Below are 21666 nucleotides of genomic sequence, written 5' to 3'. Positions count from 1 at the left end.
ATCTTTTCTGTCTTCAGGTTCTTGCTTATTGTTATCTTATCCAGAGTTTTGCATGCTGTCCACACCAGGCTCAGCGCACTGGAAAAGCACCGCAAAAATGGCCAACAATCTCCGTTATAAGGTCTTTTAAGACTAAACTATCCAATTAAGAACTGACACCTAGATTATTTCCCCTTTTAACCCAATAACTGATCCCAAAGAGCCTGCAATGTGGATTTTCCCACCCAATTACAAAATGCCACCCAAACCCATGCAGAAGGAGGAAGAAGAAGCATGAAGAAGAAACCCAGGACAACACCCTGTACCCTCCATCTTGCTTCCATCCACAACATACTAAAAATCCCAAAACCTAAATTTCTCACCAAGTGACACACCTACACTACTCTCTATAATCTATTTCACACTTTTGTGGATTCTAGTCTATCTTGAAGTCCAGGAAACTTTCTCCATGAATGAGGGTCAAAGTCAGAGCTCCCCTGGGGGTCAGGGCACCCCAGAGCAGGCAGAGAAATATTCCCGGTGCCCTGGGTTTCCAGACCATCCATGTTCTGACACCATGCCTCAGCCTGGCTCCTGGCACCTCGTGTCACCCTGGCACAAGTGACAAGTGGAGGCTCTCCCTGCTTTAAGGTGTCACTGGCATGGCTGCACCAAATGGTTCAGTGGTGAGGAGCAGAGAAGCTGCCCTCCTGACAGGGCTCTCCAGGAGCTACAGCTACCTCCCCTTTCCCACACTCATCCTTCATCACTCCCTGAGAGATGCCATCTCTTTTTTCTGCAGGCATGGGCAGGCCCATGTGCCCTGTGTGCATGGGTAGATAGAGGGAGGAAATTCCTCCCGGTGAGGGTGCTGAGGCACTGGAACAAGTTGCCCAGACAAGTTTTGGATGCCTCAACCCTGGCAGTTTTCAAGGCCAGGCTGGACAGGGCTTAGAGCAACCTGGGGCAATGGGAAGTGTCCCTGCCCATGGCAGGGGGTTGGGAAGAGATGATCTTTAAGGTCCCTTCCAACCCAAATCAGTTGGGATTACTTTTTTAATACAGATCACATCAAAGTGGCAAGAGATGAAGAAGGGGTCAGGAAATGGCACTGCTTGGTAAGCAAAGAGCTCTGCAAGAGTGGCTGCCTTTACTCCTGATTGGGAGATATCAGGAATGAGAAGGTGTTTCACCACTTGGACATCCAGTCCTTTGTGCTGCCCTGGGGAGCAGGCTGGCAGTGAGAGATCTCCCTCCCCAGTGCCCTTGCTGATCAACTTCCCTTGGAAGGAGCAGCTCTGTGGAAGGAGCCTGGCAGGGACAAACCCAGGGAGACAGGAGAGCTGGCAGCCTGGGGGCTGCCTGTGCCTGAGGACACTCGCTGGGGGAGGTGGGGCTGTGTCCCTAGCTCACTGTAGCCATATCTTTACAGGACTTTCTAAAAGGGAATATAGTGATAGGGCAATAGATAATGGGTTTAAAGGGAAAGAGGGAGGGGTTAGATTGAGTTTTCTGAAGAAATTCTTTCCTGTGAGGCACTGTGAGGTGGTGAGGCCCTGGCACAGGGTGCCCAGAGAAGCTGTGGCTGCCCCATCCCTGGAAGTGTTCAAAGCCAGGTTGGATGTGGCTCTGAGCAGCCTGAAGGTGTCCCTGTCCATGACAGGGATTTAAAAAAATGAGTTTTAAGATCCTTTCCAACTCAAACTGTGATTCTGTGATGTTTTCCTGCCCCTGGGCAGGAGGCAGGGGGACAGGTGGTGTCGCTGGGAGCTGACCCCACCCTGGCCAGCTCTAAGCCATGGGGGACATTTGCAGAAGCAGACGCCAGGGAAGCCAAGCTGCCCTCAGGCTTTGCTCCAGATCTGGGGGAACACTCAGTTTGCAGCACTCAGCTGCCAGACCCTGCCCAGCCACTGCCCACAGCCTCCCATGTCCAGACACTCCAGAGAGAACCACTCACAGTGCACAGGTTAATTCTGAGTACTTTTAATGGGCTGTACAGATTTCCACACCTGGTTTTGTGAAGGACATTATATTCCACATGAACATGATACCATCTGGCAGATGAACACATCTTCTGCCCCCCTGATGAAGCAACAAGTGGCCCCATAAGGCTCTCACTGATAGCTTCTCAAGAAGATGTGTCTCTTGAATAATTAAAATGGAAAAGTTCTCGATGAAAAAAGCAGGATGCACTCCAAATTTTGCTCCCAGGCCTCTGGAATGATTTTCACAGACACCAGCAGGATCATATTGCAATGGAAGGAGCTTCCAATAACACAATGTTGACTGACACATTTTACTTTGCAGCATACAGAATTAACTTTTGCACTTCTTCCTACAGAGATATTCCACAAGTAGGAAGTAATGGATTAGAAGCTCTGCAAAATCCCAACCATATGAACCAAAGTTAAAGGATAAAAACAGAGAAGGCAAAGTCTCAGCTAAAACCTCTCATACCCAGCAAGATTTTTTTCTATACTCCTTTTCCCATACCCAGGTACACTGAGTTAGTTACATTAACTAACAGACTTTTTAAAAAAAGTTTAAAAAAATACCCCAAAACAACCCAAACCAAAAGTAATAAAAACAAAGTTGCATCCACTTTAATCAGTGTGTTTCCACCTGAAAAAGAAAGCCTGAACACAGTAGGCAAAAAGAACGTCCTGTTTCAAGGAAAAGACCATCTCCAATATTCATAAAACATGTATCAGAGAGCCACAGGACTGAGCCACTAACACTGTATTCTGCTAGAAAGTTTAGCTATGTTGTAAATGCATTACTTGCTGCAAACAGGATATTGTCATATCAGCCTGCCTGAAAACCTGAATAAAATTATAAACCAGTCCTTTTGCATAATTCACTTTTCATATAAAAACAGTCCTCAGTTGGATCACTTCCTTTCCTCAAGGCAGAGGTCACAAACTCACAGCAGTCATAGTGATGGCTCTTCAGTCTTCATCTTTTTTTTTGCCTGTCCACCGGAACCATGCTGCAGACCCTGCTTTTTCTTCTTCTGCTGCTGTAACCTTTCCTCCTTCCTCTGCAGGTACTCATCCATGTTGTCAAAGGAGGCCTTGTACAGGTGGCTGTAGTAGCTCCCTGCACCAACAAAACCTGGAGTTGGGCAAAGCAAGAACACAGGTGTTAATTCCCTCAGTGGTCTCATCGATGACTTCCTGGACTGTAATTTTAGATAGTGGCATTCCAATTCATTTACTGTGGTCCAATCCACTTTATCACCCTTCCAATACCTCAAGGGGCTTCAGGAGAGCTGGAGAAGGATTTTCACAAAGGCATGTAATGACAGGACAAAGGGGGAATGGCCTTAAGCTGAAGGTGGGAAGATTTAAATTAAATATTGGGAAGAAATTCTTGAATGTGAGGGTGGTGAGGCCCTGGCACAGGGTGGTTGCCCCTGAATCCAAAGAAGTGTCCAAGGCCAGGCTGGACAGGGCTGGCAGCAACCTGGGAAAGTGGAAGGTATCCCTGCCCATGGCAGGGGGATGGAATGAGATCATCTTTAATGTCCCTTCCAACCCAAACCACTCTGTGATTTAATATCAACATTTACACTGTGTAAGCCTGATTTGTGTTGGCAAGCACCTGTTCAGCATTCACCAGCCAGGCACAGCCTCCACTTTTAGGCTAAAAAATTCATACAGAGTCAAGCAGCTCACAGTGAAGCAAAGAGAGGCCACAGCTCTCCTCACACACTGGAAACTTCAGGGCTTCTGTTTTTCAGCTGCTGAAGTTGTTCCCTGAGACCTGAGCTCTACAAAGGGAGTTGCCACCTAACTGTGCTTAGCTGGATTTTCTCCTGGAGTATTAACTTCAAAGAAGGACAAAGGAGCAGACTTCAAACAGCCGTGTTCTATAGCACATGGATTCCCAAGCATTTGTTCCAATGTTACACCTTCTGTGAATTCAGGGTATTATTCCTCACAGCATCCCCAAGACTGTAGGTTTAGATGAGTTTAGCAGGGAACTAACTGCTATCCAAAAATCCCTCATCAGATTGTTTCTGTAGAGAACACAGAATGAGACCAGCTGGCTCAGTCCATATTTTCAAAAGATGTTGGAATGGCACTTGACAAAGCCAGTTATCTCCAGTTCTCATCTTTTCCCACTTATCAAAATCTTTAAAGGACAAATAAAGAGAAATCCAGTAGCTGCTAAGGTCTGGTCCTGAAGCTAAGTGTGCTACTCCACAGAAACCCACATACAGCATCCCCCTGTTTCTTGGCAGACAAACAAAGCAAGTTTCCCTTTGTGGCACTCAGCAAAGCTCAAGCTTTCACTTTTGGGGTGTTGCACTCATACAGGCTTTACTGGCCTTTGGCCCTGGAAGAAATTGCATGTTGCCAGTTTGAATAACCATGCTGCCCTCCACTTGATCAGTCTGCACTAAATCCTTTTCTGGGATCAGTTACAGCACAATGCCAAACTGTTTATTGTGTACAAGGGGAAATGGCTTCAAACTGAGAATGGGTTTTCATTCAACATTAGGAAGAAATGCTCCCCTGTGAGGGTAGTGAGGCACTTTGAACAGGTTGCCCAGAGAAGCTGTGGATGCCACTTCCCTTGAAGTGTTGAAGGCCAGGCTGGATGAGGCTCTGACCAGCCTGGACTAGTGGAAAGTGTCCCTGCCCACAGCAGGGAGCTGAATTGGGCTGTCTTTAAGGTTCCTTTCAACCCAAACCATCCTAGGATTCTGTGGTACTTCCAAATTGACCATTGCATCCTAAATCCTACAGAAACACCTCAGACAGGTGAGAAAAGTTTCTAAAAAGGACAATATGCAGGGATTGGGACTGAATACAAACAATGTAATGATCACCTGTTTCAGAAGACGTAACTCCCTTTAAAGCACTAATTATGCACTGGAATAAGTGCTCATCAAGTGAGCCTCCCCTTACTAATTAACAATAATGAACCCTGTCATGTGAGCCGTGCTCCTTTCCCAGCTGCAGATGAGCTGGTGACTGAGTTTCCACACGCTAATTATGCCCAGAACCTCTCCCCCTGCCTCCTCTCTACTTCTCTGTGCTCATTTCCACTCAGACCTCATCCTCCTAATTATCTGCCTGGCTGTAACTATCAAGTTTGCAATATCTCCATGCAAACATCTCCCTTCCAAAGGAGCACCTGACTTACAAAGACTGCGCAACCTTAATTACAATTTAATGACCAACTTAATGACAGCTACCTGCTAAACCATCCATTGCCAGATATTAAGGAGACTTTACACCAAACTGAACATTTCTGCAGCTCTTCCATCTTTATATATGGCCACCATGAACAGACCATAAAGAGTGGTGGGAACTGTACCATGTTTTTTAAGGAAGATTCCAGTCTCCCAACAACATGCAGGATAGAAATTTCTCTGAATTAAGTTTCAATACATAATTGAGATTTTAGCACATGCCACAGCCCTTCTCTACCCTGCAGTCACAACCACTGCTGAAGTTTCAGCTGGGTGTTTTTTATAATACAAAAAATCCTGGAAACATAGGGTGCTTCTGAATGAGGAAACCAGGAATCATTATTTTTCTGACAGAGTAGGGCAGGAAGCAAAAACAAAATGAGTCAGCCAGACACTAAGCAATGTCATCCGCTGTCCCATCCAGGATCACACCTTCCAGTCACATCAGGCTCCACATCCTGCCCTGCCAAGGTGGACCCAACAGCCCATCTTTACAGCAGAGCTGTTCCATTCCTGACTGTCTCCACTGTACCTGTGATAAAGTCTCACACCAGGCAGGAGACAAGACAACAAACACCAGTCTTTGCTACCACAGCAGTAAGACAGCAGCTCTGCCAGAGGCTGTTTGGATGCATCCCTGTGATAACATGTCTATGGAAAAGTTATAAGGCTGCAATTCACCTCTAAATACCTTCATGGTTCTGTGATAACAGAGCCCTCAACACACTTCATTATCTGCACTGACTTCCACACCAGACAGAGTGATGAAACTGAGAAAAGACTGAGTGACTTCGAGAGCCAGCTGAACAGACCTGAACTCCAATCTTGTTCTAAATCTTATGCTTCAGCTGTAAAAACTGCATTCCCTAAACCTTTTAGGTCAAATTTCTCACCTTCAAACACTGTCCAGTTGTCTTGAATGTATTTTGACATCTTCTGTAATCCCTTGTCATCAGTTACAGGCTGGGAAAAGAAGGAAGGCTGCATGTTATTTTGGGATTAATAGACAATTTCATGTTCCACAGCACGCTGAAAATGCAACAGCTCTCAGAAGTGTCAAGTAGTCAAACACAGCAAGAAAACCTCCATGATCTCTTCCAGGCTCCTTTTTCTAGGACTGTTGTTGAAACCTGGCCTGAGATCTCAAATTCTGCTAGGAAAGCTTTGCCATTTGAACAAAGAAATTGATTCCCACTTACTAATCTGTGAGGAAAAGAAATATCCCAGGGAACACATTAGGGTCAAAGAACACACTCAGAAGTTTCATTAAAACCTCTTTACAACCAGACCATAATTAGCTGGGGACTTACAAGGATAACAAATGAGTTTCCAGTTTTTTAATAGGCAATAGAAGAGAACTTGATAGCACATAACCCAAATCTGATTCCCTGTTCTCAATGAAAATAAAAGTAATGCCCTTACTGCTCCCAGGATGCCTTGTCCTGCAAAGGATCCCTCAGAGGCAGGCACAAGGAAAGCTGTGTGGGAAGAATTCCTAAGCAAATCCAAAGGGATTTTGTTGGTTTGTGGGTTTTTTTGTTTTTTGGTTTTTTTTTTTTAATCATCAAGTGTAGCCCACAGAAAGCTCAGGCAATGGTTTAAAGTAGTGAGTGCTGACAAGCACTCTGATCCTGCTGGGCCAGCTGGCAGCTTTAGCTAAGAACAGACACACTGGTGTTCACAAGAAGCTCTTGACACCTTTGCATCACACACAGGTGAGAAGAAGAATGAGATATGTATGGCTTTTACTCCATCTCAAGACAGAGAGAAAGGTGCCTTTTTAGTTTTTATGGAACACCAAACTCCACTTCTGTTGTGGCCTCAAGACATTACCAAACACTCAGGATTTTCAGCATTAAAAAAGTACCTTCCACTGTCCATCACATGCTCTGTATGAAAGAAGAGGAGCTTCCTTGTCTTCCTGCAAAATCCACAGGTCTCCCATTTCCTCAAATGCAATGTCCCAGCCTTTGTGTTTCAGAGAGATTTGCTGTTTGTAAAGCAGCTGCTGGGCAGTGGCATCGAGCTGAAAGATGTAGACTGTGGGAATACTTTTGAGAGGAAAAACTTAATTACCATTATTACCAAATCCACCTACAGCCATCACTTGTACAGCAAGCTACAGACACCCACTCTAATTCCAAACAGAGCCAAAGCCAAGTGGTTAGAATGAGCACTTCAAATGCTGTTTGCTTACATGATCTGAGTCAGAAGCTGTAAATACCCAAAGTGCTAAACAGCTTTTCAAGCGTTATGTGAAAGAAAAAACAGTGCTGCCTCCTCTTTAAAAGCAAGGGTAGTAAATGGAATTTCATAAGGATTACTAAGGACTTTTATGAGGAGTGTTGCACTGTGACACACTGGCCTACAGGGCTGCACTTGAAGGTAAATATACAGCTGAGCACCAGCCAAAATAAAACATCCCCTAGCTCTTGTACATCCCATCCTTGTGTCTCCTCCACAAGGGAAAGGCATCACAAACTCTGAATCATTTGTTTGAATCACAAAAATGAACTGAGCCAGGTAACCCTTGCACTCCCCACTGCACTCAGAGCAAGTCCAGGACACAAAGGCTCCCTGAGAGGCCACAGGCATTCCTGGACATCTGGAGATCCACAGTACCAAGAACTCCAGGCTCAGGGAACGCCAGGACAGCCAGCAGGGAAAGCTGTTCATGCCTTTGCAGTACCTGTTATGATTTTAGGCATTATTCCATCTATGCTTACCTGTCACACAGAATGGCAACATAACTACCTTGACAGCAGTAGGTTATTCTTGACACAGTGTATTTCTATCAGGAATAGAAAAAAAAAAAAAAATCCTTATAAGTTAAGGCCATTTATGGGCAAAAAATTCACATTCTATTTCACTATGAGCCTTTAAAATTTAGCAGATGTCTTAATTTACAGCAAGTTAAGCAACATAATTACCTTCTAACTGCAGTCAAGGTTATTTTTGTACCAGTGTTTGCTGTTTTATAGTTTTCCACACTTCTCCCTTCCACACTGTCCAGAGATCAAATGTAAGGGTTTGAATGAACTACTCTTAGCAAACAAACCAACAGATGAAGGAAAATACACCACCCTCAAACATTCTCTCCTGCAATGCTAATGGCAAAAACATTGACATTAAGCCTGCTCAGGCAGAATATCACCCCAGCAGCTCAGACACTACAAACACAAGCTATTAGCTGCTGTTCTGTTTGTTAAAAAATGAAGATAGTGATGCATAGCTAATATCCCTAATATCCCTGCTGTGCTGCCTCTGTTCCAACCTGAATCTGGGTGAAGCCATCCTGCTCCACAGAAAATTGTTCTGAACAACAAGGAAGGCCTGCCTGAGGCCATTTTCCTCATTAAAAAAATCCCCAACAAAACAAACACAAAACCAAAAAAACGCCACATCACTTTCTTAATTTAGAAAGTGTTTATCACAGTTTTATCTGGGAGAGAAGCAGCACCTTTGCTGCACAAACCATTCTACTTAAAATATAAAACAACTGATTTGAGGTTTTTGGAGTGGGAAGAACTTGGGAGGAGCAGGAAAACTGCAAAATGATGTCCTGGGGTGCTTTTTCAAAAGTATCTATTATATAATGTGAACAGCAAAACTGCAACAGCAAAAGGCTGGTTCTCAAGTGTATTTTATAAGCAGTGACAACACCAACACTGCTGCTGACTAAAACCTTCCAAGTAGAGAAGCAGAGAGTTATTTCCTTTAGGGCAGGCAAAATACATCTTTTTGACACTCTGCTGGCAGAATTCTGATGTATCCTCAAGCATTCATTTTTTAACTTCCACCTTCTTCCCTAACATTGCCACTGGTGACTGGACAGAACCTCTGGTTCACTAAGTTAGGGTAAATTTAGGAGTTTCCACAGGATTTTACCCTTGCAGCTACCAGCTGATGTATAGGCATTGTCATGGTGCTTGTTTCACAGTTTTGCAATCCATGTAGGAAAGGAAAACAAGCTGTACAGCTTCCAAAAATTCAAGTCAGCAAGTTTAACACCAGCAGCTAACAATTTTGTCAACAGCACATGATGCAACCACTAAGAGATAAACCAACTGTGGGAAAGAAAATTAATTCATGGTATAACAGAGCTGAAAACATTTTTTTTTTTCTCCAGCACATGAGAAAAATTGTGTGATACAGTTTCAGAAGAACAGCATGCACACACTTTTCACCCATCTCAACCACCTGTTTAGACAGAAGAGGAGCACTTAATAAAAAACTTAATCAAAAGGACTGGTATGGTTCAGAGCTCCTGGGAACAGACAGGATTGATCTCCTGATACTTTGCAGAAATGTGAAGTTATTAGTCCATATTCAGCACTGGGACCCAGGACCCCTGCTTCACACAGACATAAAAACATAAAGCATGGTTCCAAGTACCAGGTAGGAGGAGTGGGCTGAACCAGAAAGGTTCTCTGCAGCTAATGTGGCTAAATGCTGTTTCTGCAGGATGGAGCCACTTACACCACAGCTCTGGAGCAGAACTGACAGCTCCTATTTACTGTAAGCCATGAGTGGATTCTTCAGACACTTAAGGGAACAAGCCAAAATAGCTATATATATGTATATGTATATAAAAGCTGAAACCTGTGCTATTTATTTCTAATAACAAAGCTCTGCCTCTCTGCCTGTTGCCTGACAAACATGCAGGGAAGTGCCCACCTACACAGCCAAGAGCTTTGTTAGAGAGACAAAGGGCTCTGTGAACTTGAATTAGGCAGCAGCTCTCTCCTAACCCCACTGGAGGAGGGAAGAGGAGGCTGTTTTGATTTAAAACAGGTTTTATTCACAGCTGGAAAGAGACAAGAAAATGCATCTTCTTTCCAAGTTCTTTCCATGTGTGGGTAAGTTAAAAAATCAGCAAAATGAATGCAAGACCCACAGCAGTATCGTGGTCAAGGACAGGGCTATGAAATCAGTTAAGGAAGGGCTACAAGAACATTCTGTGACAAACAGATGTTCACTTAATACTCTCTGAACTCAAGGCAGTATTTATATGACACTGTTATCAGCCTGCCAACACCTTAAAATTAACTTTTGATGTCATCTGTTAGAAGAGGTGACCCTATAAAAAATTAATGTACTGGTGCATTGGGGTAGAATTGTGCAATTCATGTTCTGGACTTTAAACAAGCTTCTGCTGTCAAGAGGATCAGATGAGGTGAAAGCTCTGAAGCAGGAAAATATTTATCCAGCACTATGGAATTAAGAGAATTACTCCCATTCTAGTGGGAAAATGAACTGAGGATCTGTAAGCCATCAGCTGAAACCAATGCTACACTGCTCACAGCACTCCTGCATTCCCCAAACAGACACATATTCATCATCTGCCAAGCAAAATAAGCCCACATTTTTGTGCTCACATGACCCACCATTACTGATGATTCCATCCTCAACGAGCTGCAAGCTGTGTTTAAAGACTGTGTCCTTAGATTCAGACCATGAATGTCACTCTAGGTTGTGGAGATGATCTGTGACATACCTGGATGCACAGCATGACTAAACACTGTCACCAGATGTCACCTCTGGCATTTCTGGCACCATGATGCCAGCAGAACACAAGTCCTTTCACTGCAGAACACCTGTGAGAGTGAGCAGTGTCCAGGATTTCACAGAGACAAGTCACAGGCCACCATGTGGCTTCCAAGAGCACCACCACACGTGGCAGTGGATGGAAAAACTGCAAAGCACTGCAGGAATAATGTTTATTACTTAATTACTGTGTTCTATTTATTAACCCACAGTTTATGGGCTTTCCCTTTCTGTCTTTGCTTACTCACACTGGGGTAAAGAAGCTAAATGGAGACTCCTCAAGCAAAGGGCACTTCCAATTTCTCCTGAGGCTGTATCAGCATGAAGAATATCTCATGGAAGGGATTTTATTAGGAGACAAGGCAAGTATTACTAAATTACATTTAAAAACATTCTAAGAGAGTTGGAGGGGTTTTCTTAGATCAGTTCCTACCTGCAGCAACAAGTTTTTTGACATTTGTTTATCCAATGCTACATTCAAGGTTTATTATACAGTTCAATATTATTTTTTGATTAACTTGTTTGGAATCAGTGGAATGAGGGTTCAGTGTCAGATCTAGCAGTGCTAATTTACTCACAAGCCATCTTAATAATGCTAAGCCAGTCTAAAGAACAAATAGCATTTTTAATATCAATCACAGAATTCCCCACTTCAATTAGTTGCTTACTTGTCCTCAGTGATCCTACAAATCTAGAAAGCAAACTGTTTTAAAATAAACTCATTATTCCCTCTAATCCAAATGCTCAAATCCTACTGCACCCAGAGTATCAGTGGATACCAGTTAGATGGGCTTGTCACCCAATCTTGTACCTTTTTCACTTGTCAAAAACCCCAGGAACAGTTTTTTATCAAAGATTTCAAGCACTGCTATTGAGCTGAAATGAGGCAGAGACCTTGTGAATGTGTGTGAAAGGTGTGTGGCTCAGGTGTGTTTTCAAGAAGACTCCCAAGTCCAAGGAGCAGGTTAGATTGTCCATATGGATACACCTGAATTCCTGCTAACAGGAACCCAAGAGCCCAACCCTTGGCCAAACCCAAGATTTCCAGTATGTAAGTGGGACAGCTGTTTGAAAGTGGATCCCCAGCTGCTGGGAGGTGAAGCACAACACACTTCCACCACCAAAACCACAACACAACGGAGGGAAGGCAGAATTTTCAGTTCAGTTTCTGCCTGGATATGGATTCCACAGTGGATTTGCCTCAAGAGCCCTGCATGGCTTCCCAGTCACCTGACAACTGGGAGGCAGCTGTGGTCTGCAGGGAAAGAAGTGTTTTTAGAGATTCACATGAAAAATCACACACAGCAGGATGGGTGGTGAGATGAACTCAAATAACCCAGCAGATGAGTAGGTGTTTTAATTCCATGCATGCAGCAGAGACAAGGAAAATGCTACTTCACTGCTAATTGGTCTTACGGCACATTAAATGACAAGAAAAAAAAAAACAAAACTACATTTCAAGCACTACCAGAACAACTGCTCACATCAGGTGAGCATCTCAAATCACAGCAGCACCCCAAACTTCTATGAGACTGCTGGTGTACAGGCTGGAAGCCCAGGAGAGCTCCTGGGGTGCTCAGTTTTTGTGTAGGACTCACACATTTAAATTCTGGACACTGTCCAGCTGCAAGAGAACCTAAAATAACAAGCCCAGCATTTTGACTCCACAGGGCACTACTGCAGGTCACTGGTTAAAAATATTACAAAGCTCCTTTTTGCTCAGGAAAATTGCAATTTTAACACTTGAAATTCTAAGCATTTCAAAAAAAATGGGCAAATGTTTAGACCTCCCCAGTATCACAGGATGTTTTCTGCCTAGGAGACTACAAAACCCGTGGTTTTGGAAAAAAAAAAAATTCAAGTGAAGGCTTTGTCCACTGTGCAGAACTTAAATTTGGGAAGAGTTAGAAGCAGCTTCTTTTGATCACTGTTTGGCACAGTTTAGAAATTCACACAAAACACAGGAATGGATTTCAGGGACTGTCTTCCCAAAATCCCAGACTACTGTAACAGTTTTTGTAAGTTCTAAACCCAGTGACAGAAGGGAAAATGCAACCAACACCTTTGGCAGTGCCAAGGATCAGGAGCATGGAAAAGCACTGGCACTCATGGACATACCTGGTCTGGTTTGGTGGCCTGAGGCCCACAGATGGCACTCAGCTGACAGCAGTGCACTTCTTCTCCACTTTTATACTCCCAAAGTCTCAGAGTGGAGTCCTGGACAGATGGAAGTGGACACAAGTCTGTTACTACCAGCACTCAGGCAAAGAGAGGCCACTCCTGGCCTTCAGCTAAACCCTGCTTCCCTGAAGAGCTCCCCACAGAAGCTGCTAAATAGTCACTTAGTTAAGACCTCAAATTGCAGATAAAGCATTTTAATTAACATAATTTCCCCCTGCATTCTAAATTATTCAATCATGCTAATTTTAATTCTCTTTTTGAAGTGGAAATTGGGTAGCTGGAGGAGGGCATTTCAAGCCTGTCTCAAACAGCACAGTCATGCATGTGCTCAGCATTTTAATGACAACTCTTCCAGGCTGCCCTTCTCTGCCCCATGCTCTTGTTATCAACCAAATTCTCCTTTGATTTAGCAACCTCCTGAAGAGAGACTAAACACCTCTCTGGAACAACAAAGCCAAGGGCATTTGCTAAGAGTGAAATACAGCCATGTGCAGCACTAGAGCTGCTTCAATAATTAAGAGGGCCAAGAGCCTTAGCAAGAACAGCAGCTGAAACCAAATGCCAGGAGTTACTGTGATCTTCACATCTTCACAGGAAACATTATTTGTTTTCTGTGCAGTTTTGGTAGTCCAGGGAACAAAGAATATTGTTTCCCTTCTTTTAGGCCAACTCCATCTCTGTACAGATGTGGCATGGCAGCAGGATGCCATCAGTTCAGGAAAAGGCCTGGGGAGGGAAGGGAGGAACATTCATTTCTACAGTTCTCATTGGAGAAGACAAGGTCTGTGCTCCAGAGCAAGAGTTAATGGCAATTCCACCATCCCAAAGATGCCTTTTACTATAAGCACAATAAAAGGTTCTTATGTGATCCAGCAACAGAATGGCTGATCACTGAAGAGGCCATGCTGCAAACCATGAGAGATTATTCCAAGCATCTCAAAGAATTTGGCCAAAACACAAGTATAAATAATAATTGAGAAACATAAACATATAAAAAACCAACACTTTTTGGAAGAAATTACAATACATACCCCAGAAGCTGACAACAGCAGGTCAGGACAGTTGGGTATTACAAGTATTTTGCTTACAAACCTAAAGGAAAAGCAGTCAAAAGCTGAACTCTCTTGCTTGACATCCTGTTTTTTTTAACAAAGACAGTAAGAGAAAACGGCAGTTTTAAAGAGAACCTTACAATAAACAAACAGATTTTCCACATCAAGATAATGAGGAGGAAGAAGAAAATGTCATCAGTAAATATGTACTACACAAACTACTGACTTGCTATTTAATAAAGAACTACATTTCCCCCTTTGTACTCAGTGAATTCTACTGACTTCCTCCCAGCTGAGAACATTGTAATTTAGATAAAAAAATGCCAATGGAGACAGATTTACTCAGGTAGCACATTCCCCTTTCTCAGATCATGATGCACATTAAAAACATGAATCAACAGATCATTTGAAACACAGCAGTGATGGCTCAGCCTCCAGAGTGCCACATCTCTCCAGACACATTTGGGAGATGATTTAAAAGCAATCTTTAGAGAATTTTAATGTGGCAGTTTACCAGTGCCTACACTCAGCCAGAAGTTCTGTTTTTCAAAAGTTGGTGATCCTGTTTTGTCTTTGGTGAGCAGTGATGACCTGAACTTCTGGGGATCATTATTATCTCAGAGCTCACCAACCTCAAACACAGTGAGCTGAGCAGAACATGACCTGAATGGGACAGTCTTGCCTTTGAAAACAGGCATAGCTTTAAAGCCATAGAGTGAAAAAATAAAAGGAAGAGATTTGGTCACTGTAATACAAACTTCCAGGACAAAGCAGGCACAACAGATCCAGCAATAATTACCCTGAGTCCCACTGACAGAAGAAAATCCAGGACTGTGAAATGAGACATTATTGTATTTATGTAACACTTTTTTATTAATTTCTAAATTAAATATTGAATTTTTGAATACATTTCAATTAATTTACACTGCTTTTCAGTCTGCAACCACTAATGGACACCTTGGACACTTCCAGGGGTGAGGCATTCATAACCTCCCTGGGCAACCTGTGCCAGTGCCTCACCACCCTCAGAGTAAGAATTTTTTCCTAATATCTAATTTAAACCTACTCTCTGTCAGTTCAAAGCCATTCCCCCTTGTCCTGTCACTCCAAGCTCTTACAGACTCTCTCCATCTTCCTTAAATGTATTTCATACTGCAGTCTCCAGCTGCAGTCTGGTGTCCAGGCATGTTCTATCCACCCTGGTGACACAGCCAGGTTCTTTTCTATTACCACAGAACCTAACAAGTCTGAGTTCTGCATTGAGATGATTTTAATTTAATTAGCATATGTTCAAACCTTGAAAGACAGCTCCTAAGACTTCCCTTCCTAAGACTAAGATAGGCTCCATCCTGAACTAACCATTTCTGGAGCCTCTTGTGACCAGCATGTGGAGGGAGATGATTCTGCTCCTCTGCTCTGCTGAGGCCCCAGAGGAGGCTGTGTCCAGCTCTGGAGTCCTGGCTACAAGGAGAACATGGAGCAGGGCCAGAGGAGGCCACAAAAACAAGCAGAGGGCAGGAGCACCTCTGCTGTGAGGAAAGGCTGAGAGAAGTGGGGGTTGTTCAGCCTGGAGAAGAGAAGGCTCTGGGCAGACCTCACTGCAGCCTTCCAGTTCCTAAAGGGGCTTTATAAAAGAGATGGGGACAGACATTTTTAGAAGGACCTGTTGCAATAGGAGGAGAGATAACAGGTTTAAACTCATTGTAGACTCAGACTAGATATAAGGAAGAAATTTTTTACAATGAGGCTGGTGAAACACAGATTGTCCAGAGAAGTGGTAGAGCCCAATCCCTGGAAACATTCAAGGCCAGCTGGGACAGGGCTCTGAGCAACCTGATCTTGCTGAATATGTCCCTGCTCACGGCAGGGGGTTGGACTGGATGGCTTTTAAAGGTCTCTTTCCACCCAGGCCATTCCATGATTCTACCACAGACCAAGCTGCTGTTTAATGTGATTTGAGGAGAAGACTTCACCCACTGAGAGTGGATGAAGGTGGCTGTGCAGGGAATGGCTGCACACAGGGGCTCTGGCACACAAGGCACTCACTCTCTGTGTCCCATGCAGTAGGACACAATACTGTAGGGAGCCTTTGTCAGGCTGACTCTGATCTTCTCATCTCTGTCTGCAGTTAGGATATACTGGTCATCAGCACTCAGGGCCTGTTGGCAAAGGGAGAGCTTTAGTGCCCAGCAGTTCAAGGCTTGAAATTCTCCTCAGCTAAGAAAAAAAATTATCTCCTCACCCCAAAAGGCAGATACAAACATGAAGTCACTTTTTTCCACCAACAATGGAAGCATAAATCTTTGTGACAGTAACATTCTCACTCACTAACACAAGCAACACTGACTTCCAGGTCCAGTGAAAGCCACTGAGTCTCAACAGCTGGAAGTACAGCTGGAAGACTCCATCCTAAAAAGAAACTTAGCACATCAAAGAGCTCAGCACACATGGCAAAGTGGATGAACTCCCATAGATACTCTGTCACCAAGACTTCTGTGACTGTAACATGAAGACTTTTTAAGCTTTTTTCCTTACCAAACTCTGCCCACACAAACTCAGTAGGATGAAATCTGGACCAAATTTCATTTATGTAATTTAAAAAAAAAATAAAAAGCAAACCACAAATCTGGGACAAGAGCAACAATGAGAGACACAAGCAGGAATGCAGGTTTGTAAATACACATACTTACCACATCCAACAGCAAAGAGACATGACCCAGCTCAAGTTTTCCATCTGCTTTAGGTTCTGTTATTGAGTAAGAATAGACATCACCAGACTTATCTGCAACAAAAATCTTATCCTCTGCAGCTGTGATAACCAGGGATGTGCATCTCCTGTTCACAAACCTGAAAGACAAATGGCACAGCTTGAACAGCTCTGGATGGCAGCTTCAGCAAGTCTGAAGTTAAACAGACCAAGAGGCTGGGCAAAAAGTTCTCAGATGCAACATTACTGAAATGGCAGCGACCAGAGTAACACTGAGGGGCTGAAATGGCACTTTTGAGTCTGGTAAATGAGTGACTTATGTCACAGCAAACACCTGGGGTGGGGAGAGGAACAGGAGACCATTAAAAGCTGCATGACTGCATTTTGCTTTGCTATTTTCTCAACTGAGCACCTCACCCAGGCAGCATGCCAGGATTCTAATGAAGGCTGGTAGACTTCCTAGCACTCTACATCATAAAAACATGAGTTAAACACATAGAAAAGACAAGGTAGGATTTGTTCTATTACGAGTCCTTTGCAGCAACACTTTTAAAAACTGTGTAGGAACTACTCCAGTTACCACTCTGTACTGCAAATCCCCTTGATGGAGAGCCTTGGAACTCTTTTTCTCCTCATATCCCAAGTCACAGAGCCACAGGCTCCATGTTCCTTGTCCAGACAAAGCTCTGAACTTGAACTCTGTTTCCCTCATCATCTGCCACCATCTCATAGTTCCAGCTGCCAGTGTGGCAGGCACCAGCTTTCTCACATCTACCCAGATAAACATAAGGACCACAGATGCCAAAAAACACATCCTGTGTGTTAGCACAGGACTGTGGGCACCAATGATCATAGAAATGGATATTTATGTTCACCTACTCTGAAATTCAGTGGCCATATGGAGGTAAGAGGACAATACACCATGCCTCAGGTAAGAAGAGAGAAATTCCCAGACTTTTTAGTGGCTGTTTGAAGGAACACCACAACAACAGGATCACAGGCATCACAGTTCCAAAAAATGTTACTTTGCCAACCAGGAAGTCTTGCTCCAAGGTCACTGTACCACCTGTGATCTCAAGCACAAAGATTCAAAAGTTCCCCTCTGTCTGGCACAAGCTGACTACAAAGGCCAGCACTGGCCTCCAGGTGTGAGACCTTTATACAGCTTGCCACAAAACACCAACACAAGTCACACAGCTCAAACTTTGGCATTGTTATCCATGCAGAAAGCCTTCTGCCTGTATTCCCAGTTTCCCAATATGAGGTAATGACATTCCAAAGAATTCCAACTGTGGTCCCAGTTAAACTTTCAGCAGAAACTAAAACACCAAACCATTATCCAGTGGCATGTTACAGGCAAGACACACAAGGCAGGGCAGCAGGGAAGGCAGGACAGAGAACGAACAGAATTGGGCATTTCTGGTTTTATCACAGAACATCCTGAGCTGAAGGGACACATAAGGATCATTGAGTCCAACTCCTGACCCTGCAAAGGACACCCCAACAATGCCACCACATGCCTGAGTGTTGTCCAAACCCTTCTTGAGCTGTGTAAGCCTTGGTGCTGTGACCACTTCCCTGAGGAGCTGTTCCAGTGCTCAACCACTCTGGGTGAAAAACCTTTTCCTAATATCCAACCTAAATGTCCCCTGGCACAGCTTCATGCCATGACCACTTCCTCACTACAACACTGTTTAGCCCCAAGGGTCCATCCTGTATTCTACACACAGAGGCAAGCTACAGAGGCTTGAATGAAATGTGAGCCAGGGTCTCACATTTGTCAGAGACCAACAGAAGCAGAGATGTCACATGCTCAGGTACTTTCTCAGGAAGCCCTTCACAATCCTGGTTTTTCTACAGAGAATTGTCACAAGCAGCAGCAGAAAACTTGGAACTGGAGGACCTCTGGTGGACAGCTACAGGCTGTTTCCTCAAGAGGAATGTACTGATGCTGCAGCATCTCTAAAGATGTGCTTTTTGAAAAGATGACAGCTTTTTCAGAGGCTCACAAACTCCCCAAAATCAGAAGGAACAGAGAATGCACTCACTGAACTGCTGGGCATCAGTCTTACATGTCCAGCCCCAGTGTACCAAGAGTGGGTGGAGTTTAATTCTTAAAGACAAAAAACACTGGGTTTGGGGTAAGGAAATATATTATCCTTCCCTGGAGAGTGGAATTAAACATCTGTACTCCCATTCTCAGTGAGGGGAAGACTACACATCAATTCTTGACAAATACTCTGAATTCCCAAAAACATTAAATTTGTTTGAGCGAGGGAATGTAAAAAAAAAAAAAAAAAAAAAAAAAAAAAAGGAAGCTAAGTAATAACAAATATCAACATGCCAAATACTCCCATTTTAGAACTCTATATCCACCAGCCATAACTCCATAGCAGCATGCACCTCCAGTTCCTTACCTGACACTAACACATTCCCAGGAAGGCCTCGTGCGGAACAGAATCAGGCGTTTGTTGTCATCTGTCAAGGCAAAATAACCTCCTGATGGGGAGAAGGCAAAAGCCAGGATGTCATCACTTCCTTTATCTGTCCCTTTTCCATCCTGCCTAATAGAGAGAAGGGCAGCAACAGTTCACAACCTGAGAGATACTAAATTCCCTGAGGAGGTTGTTCCCAAACCACCAGGAGCGTGAGGAACAAAGTAAAGCTTTAAATGCTTTTATTTCTCCTTAAAATGTTGAACCAACATGGACATTCATGCAAAGAAACAAGCCAAGACAAAGGAAAGTGGCAGGGCTAAGCCTGTATCAAAGCCTGATTAGAAAACAGAAGTTTGTGCTGGCACATCTTGATATAAATTATGAGGAAAACAGTCAAATGTTTCTTGTTTGGCTACAAGTAAAACAATGTCCAGTGGCTGAATCTAAGCTATGAAAAATATTTTTTGTGTGTGTGTGTGTGTTTTGAACTCTTATGAGTTACAGAACAGACCTGGAGGAGAGCTTCTGTACATGCTTTGTGAGTTTTTTTGGTCCTAGATGTCTAACAAAAAATGCAAGACTTTTCCACAAATGTCTTGACTGACAAGACACAGAACTATTGATTTTGATTTTGCCACTGCTTGGTTTTTTTTTTGGTCCTAGATGTCTAACAAAAAAATGCAAGACTTTTCCACAAATATCTTGACTGACAAGAGACAGAATTATTGATTTTTGATTTTGCCACTGCTTGGTTTTTTTAGAAAAAAAAGAGAAAAAAGGTGCACAGTGGAATGAAACTCTAGATGAAACAGAAACAATAGATCCATATCATCAGGGTTAGCAAAACCAACCCTTCACCTGCTCAAGGAGTTATCCTGTGCCTTCCTTCTAGTGCCTTCACAGCCACACAAGCCCAGAGATGCACCCTCCAGGAAAAGAGCAGATTTTCTCACCCTTTCTCTCCTAAGGGCTGCTTCTCTGCACTGCTGCAATCGTACACGAAGAGACTCTCATCACTGCAAGGGAAAAACAAACCTAGAATTACTGGCACTACAGCAACCAGGAGCTTAACTATGGAGAGTGGCAACTCTTTTGTAAGATTCTCTTATTTTATTTACTGGGCACAACTGCCCCCCATCTTGAGAACCACCTCTACCCAAGTGGGCCCCCAGAGTGCTACAGATGTGGCAGAAGCTTAAAATTTTGGACTGTGTGCATGTGTCAAAAAGGAAATCCTGACCTGCTGGTGAAGTAACCCTGTATTTTGCATAAACTTTATTTCTTTCAGACTCAGCACATCTGTCAGTCACAGAATCACAGGATGGGTCAGGCTGGAAGGGACCACCGTGGTCATCTGGTCCAACCTCCCCCAGAGCACAGGGCACAGGACTGTGTCCAGATGGTTCTGGAATATCTCTAGAGAGGGAGACTCCACAGCCTCTCTGGACAATCTGATCCAGTGCTCGGTCACTGCACAATAAAAAAGTTTTTCCTCATGCTCAGGTGGAACTTCCTGGGCATCAGTTTCTGCCCCTTGCCTCTTGTCCCATTGCTGGGCACCATGGAGCAGAGCCTGGCCATCCCCTGACACCTCCCTTCAGATACTACACAGAACCTCAGAACCACCTGGGTAGGAAAGGACCTCTGGAGATCACCCAGTGACCTCTGGAGATCACCCAGTCCAAGCCCCTGCCCAGGCAAGATCACCTGGAACAGTGACACAGGAACGTGCCCAGATGGCTCTGGAATGTCACCAGAGCTGGAGACTCCACACCTTCCCTGGCCACTTGTTCCAGAGCTCTGCCACCTCCATGGGAAGAAATTCTTCCTTCTGTTGAGGTGGAACTTCTTGTGTTTTATTTTATGGCCACTGCTCCTCATCCTGTCACTGGGCAACAGGAGCTGGAAAGAGTATGGCACCATCCTTTAGGCACCTACCTTGAAGATATTTACGTGCACCTTCCTTAAGGACATAAAATAGACCATTTGTTACCTATGCATATATGTGTGTGTATATATATATATATATAAAATAATACTGTATACATTCTAGACATTTATACTTTTATGTATAATGTATGTTTTAGGTATAATAATATGGTTTATGTATAATAATGTAAGTTTTATGTATAATAATGTGGGTTTATGTATAATAATGTATGCTTTCTATAAGTTATTACACATATACACTATGTTATATATATATAACAAATATGTATATATATATGTGTGTGTCTATATATATACACACACATATGCACAGGGGGTGTGTATATCGATATATTCTCTATGCTATAGTTTAACTGGGGGAGCAAACCGTTTATACTTTTAACCGGGAGAGAAAACCGCCAAGGCTAGAAAGTTTAAAAGCCATCTTCCTGTACCACAAAACGCTGCCGAGGAGCTCGGAAAGGCACGAACCTCAGCAGGGCAGCGGCTCCCGCGCCGCCCCACCACCTCCCCTCAGCCCACACGGGCCCCCTCAGGGGGCACCGCGCGGCCTCCGCCGCTCGGGCCCGCCCGGCCCCGCACGCCCCGCACTGCCCGGCCCCGCAT

At 43.8% G+C, this 21666-nt stretch overlaps 1 protein-coding gene across 1 annotated transcript; it reads right to left on the bottom strand.

Moving 5' to 3' along the window:
* Positions 1-1949: 1949 nt before the first annotated feature.
* Positions 1950-21666, bottom strand: WDR4 (WD repeat domain 4). The gene is made up of 11 exons (XM_041399707.1): positions 21585-21666; positions 20064-20160; positions 19090-19236; positions 16656-16812; positions 16012-16124; positions 13945-14005; positions 12851-12949; positions 7912-7976; positions 7053-7236; positions 6079-6148; positions 1950-3096 (listed from the first exon to the last, which is right to left on the bottom strand). Exons 1-11 carry the CDS (start codon positions 21664-21666, stop codon positions 2915-2917), a joined length of 1257 nt encoding a protein of 418 aa, XP_041255641.1. The 3' UTR covers positions 1950-2914.

The sequence above is a fragment of the Onychostruthus taczanowskii genome, unplaced genomic scaffold (genome assembly GCF_017590055.1).
Source record: "Onychostruthus taczanowskii isolate IOZ18803 unplaced genomic scaffold, ASM1759005v1 scaffold17, whole genome shotgun sequence".
NCBI lineage: Eukaryota > Metazoa > Chordata > Aves > Passeriformes > Passeridae > Onychostruthus > Onychostruthus taczanowskii.
The sequence above is the reverse complement of the archived record's forward strand: the minus strand, read 5'-3'. Positions and strand labels throughout refer to the sequence as shown.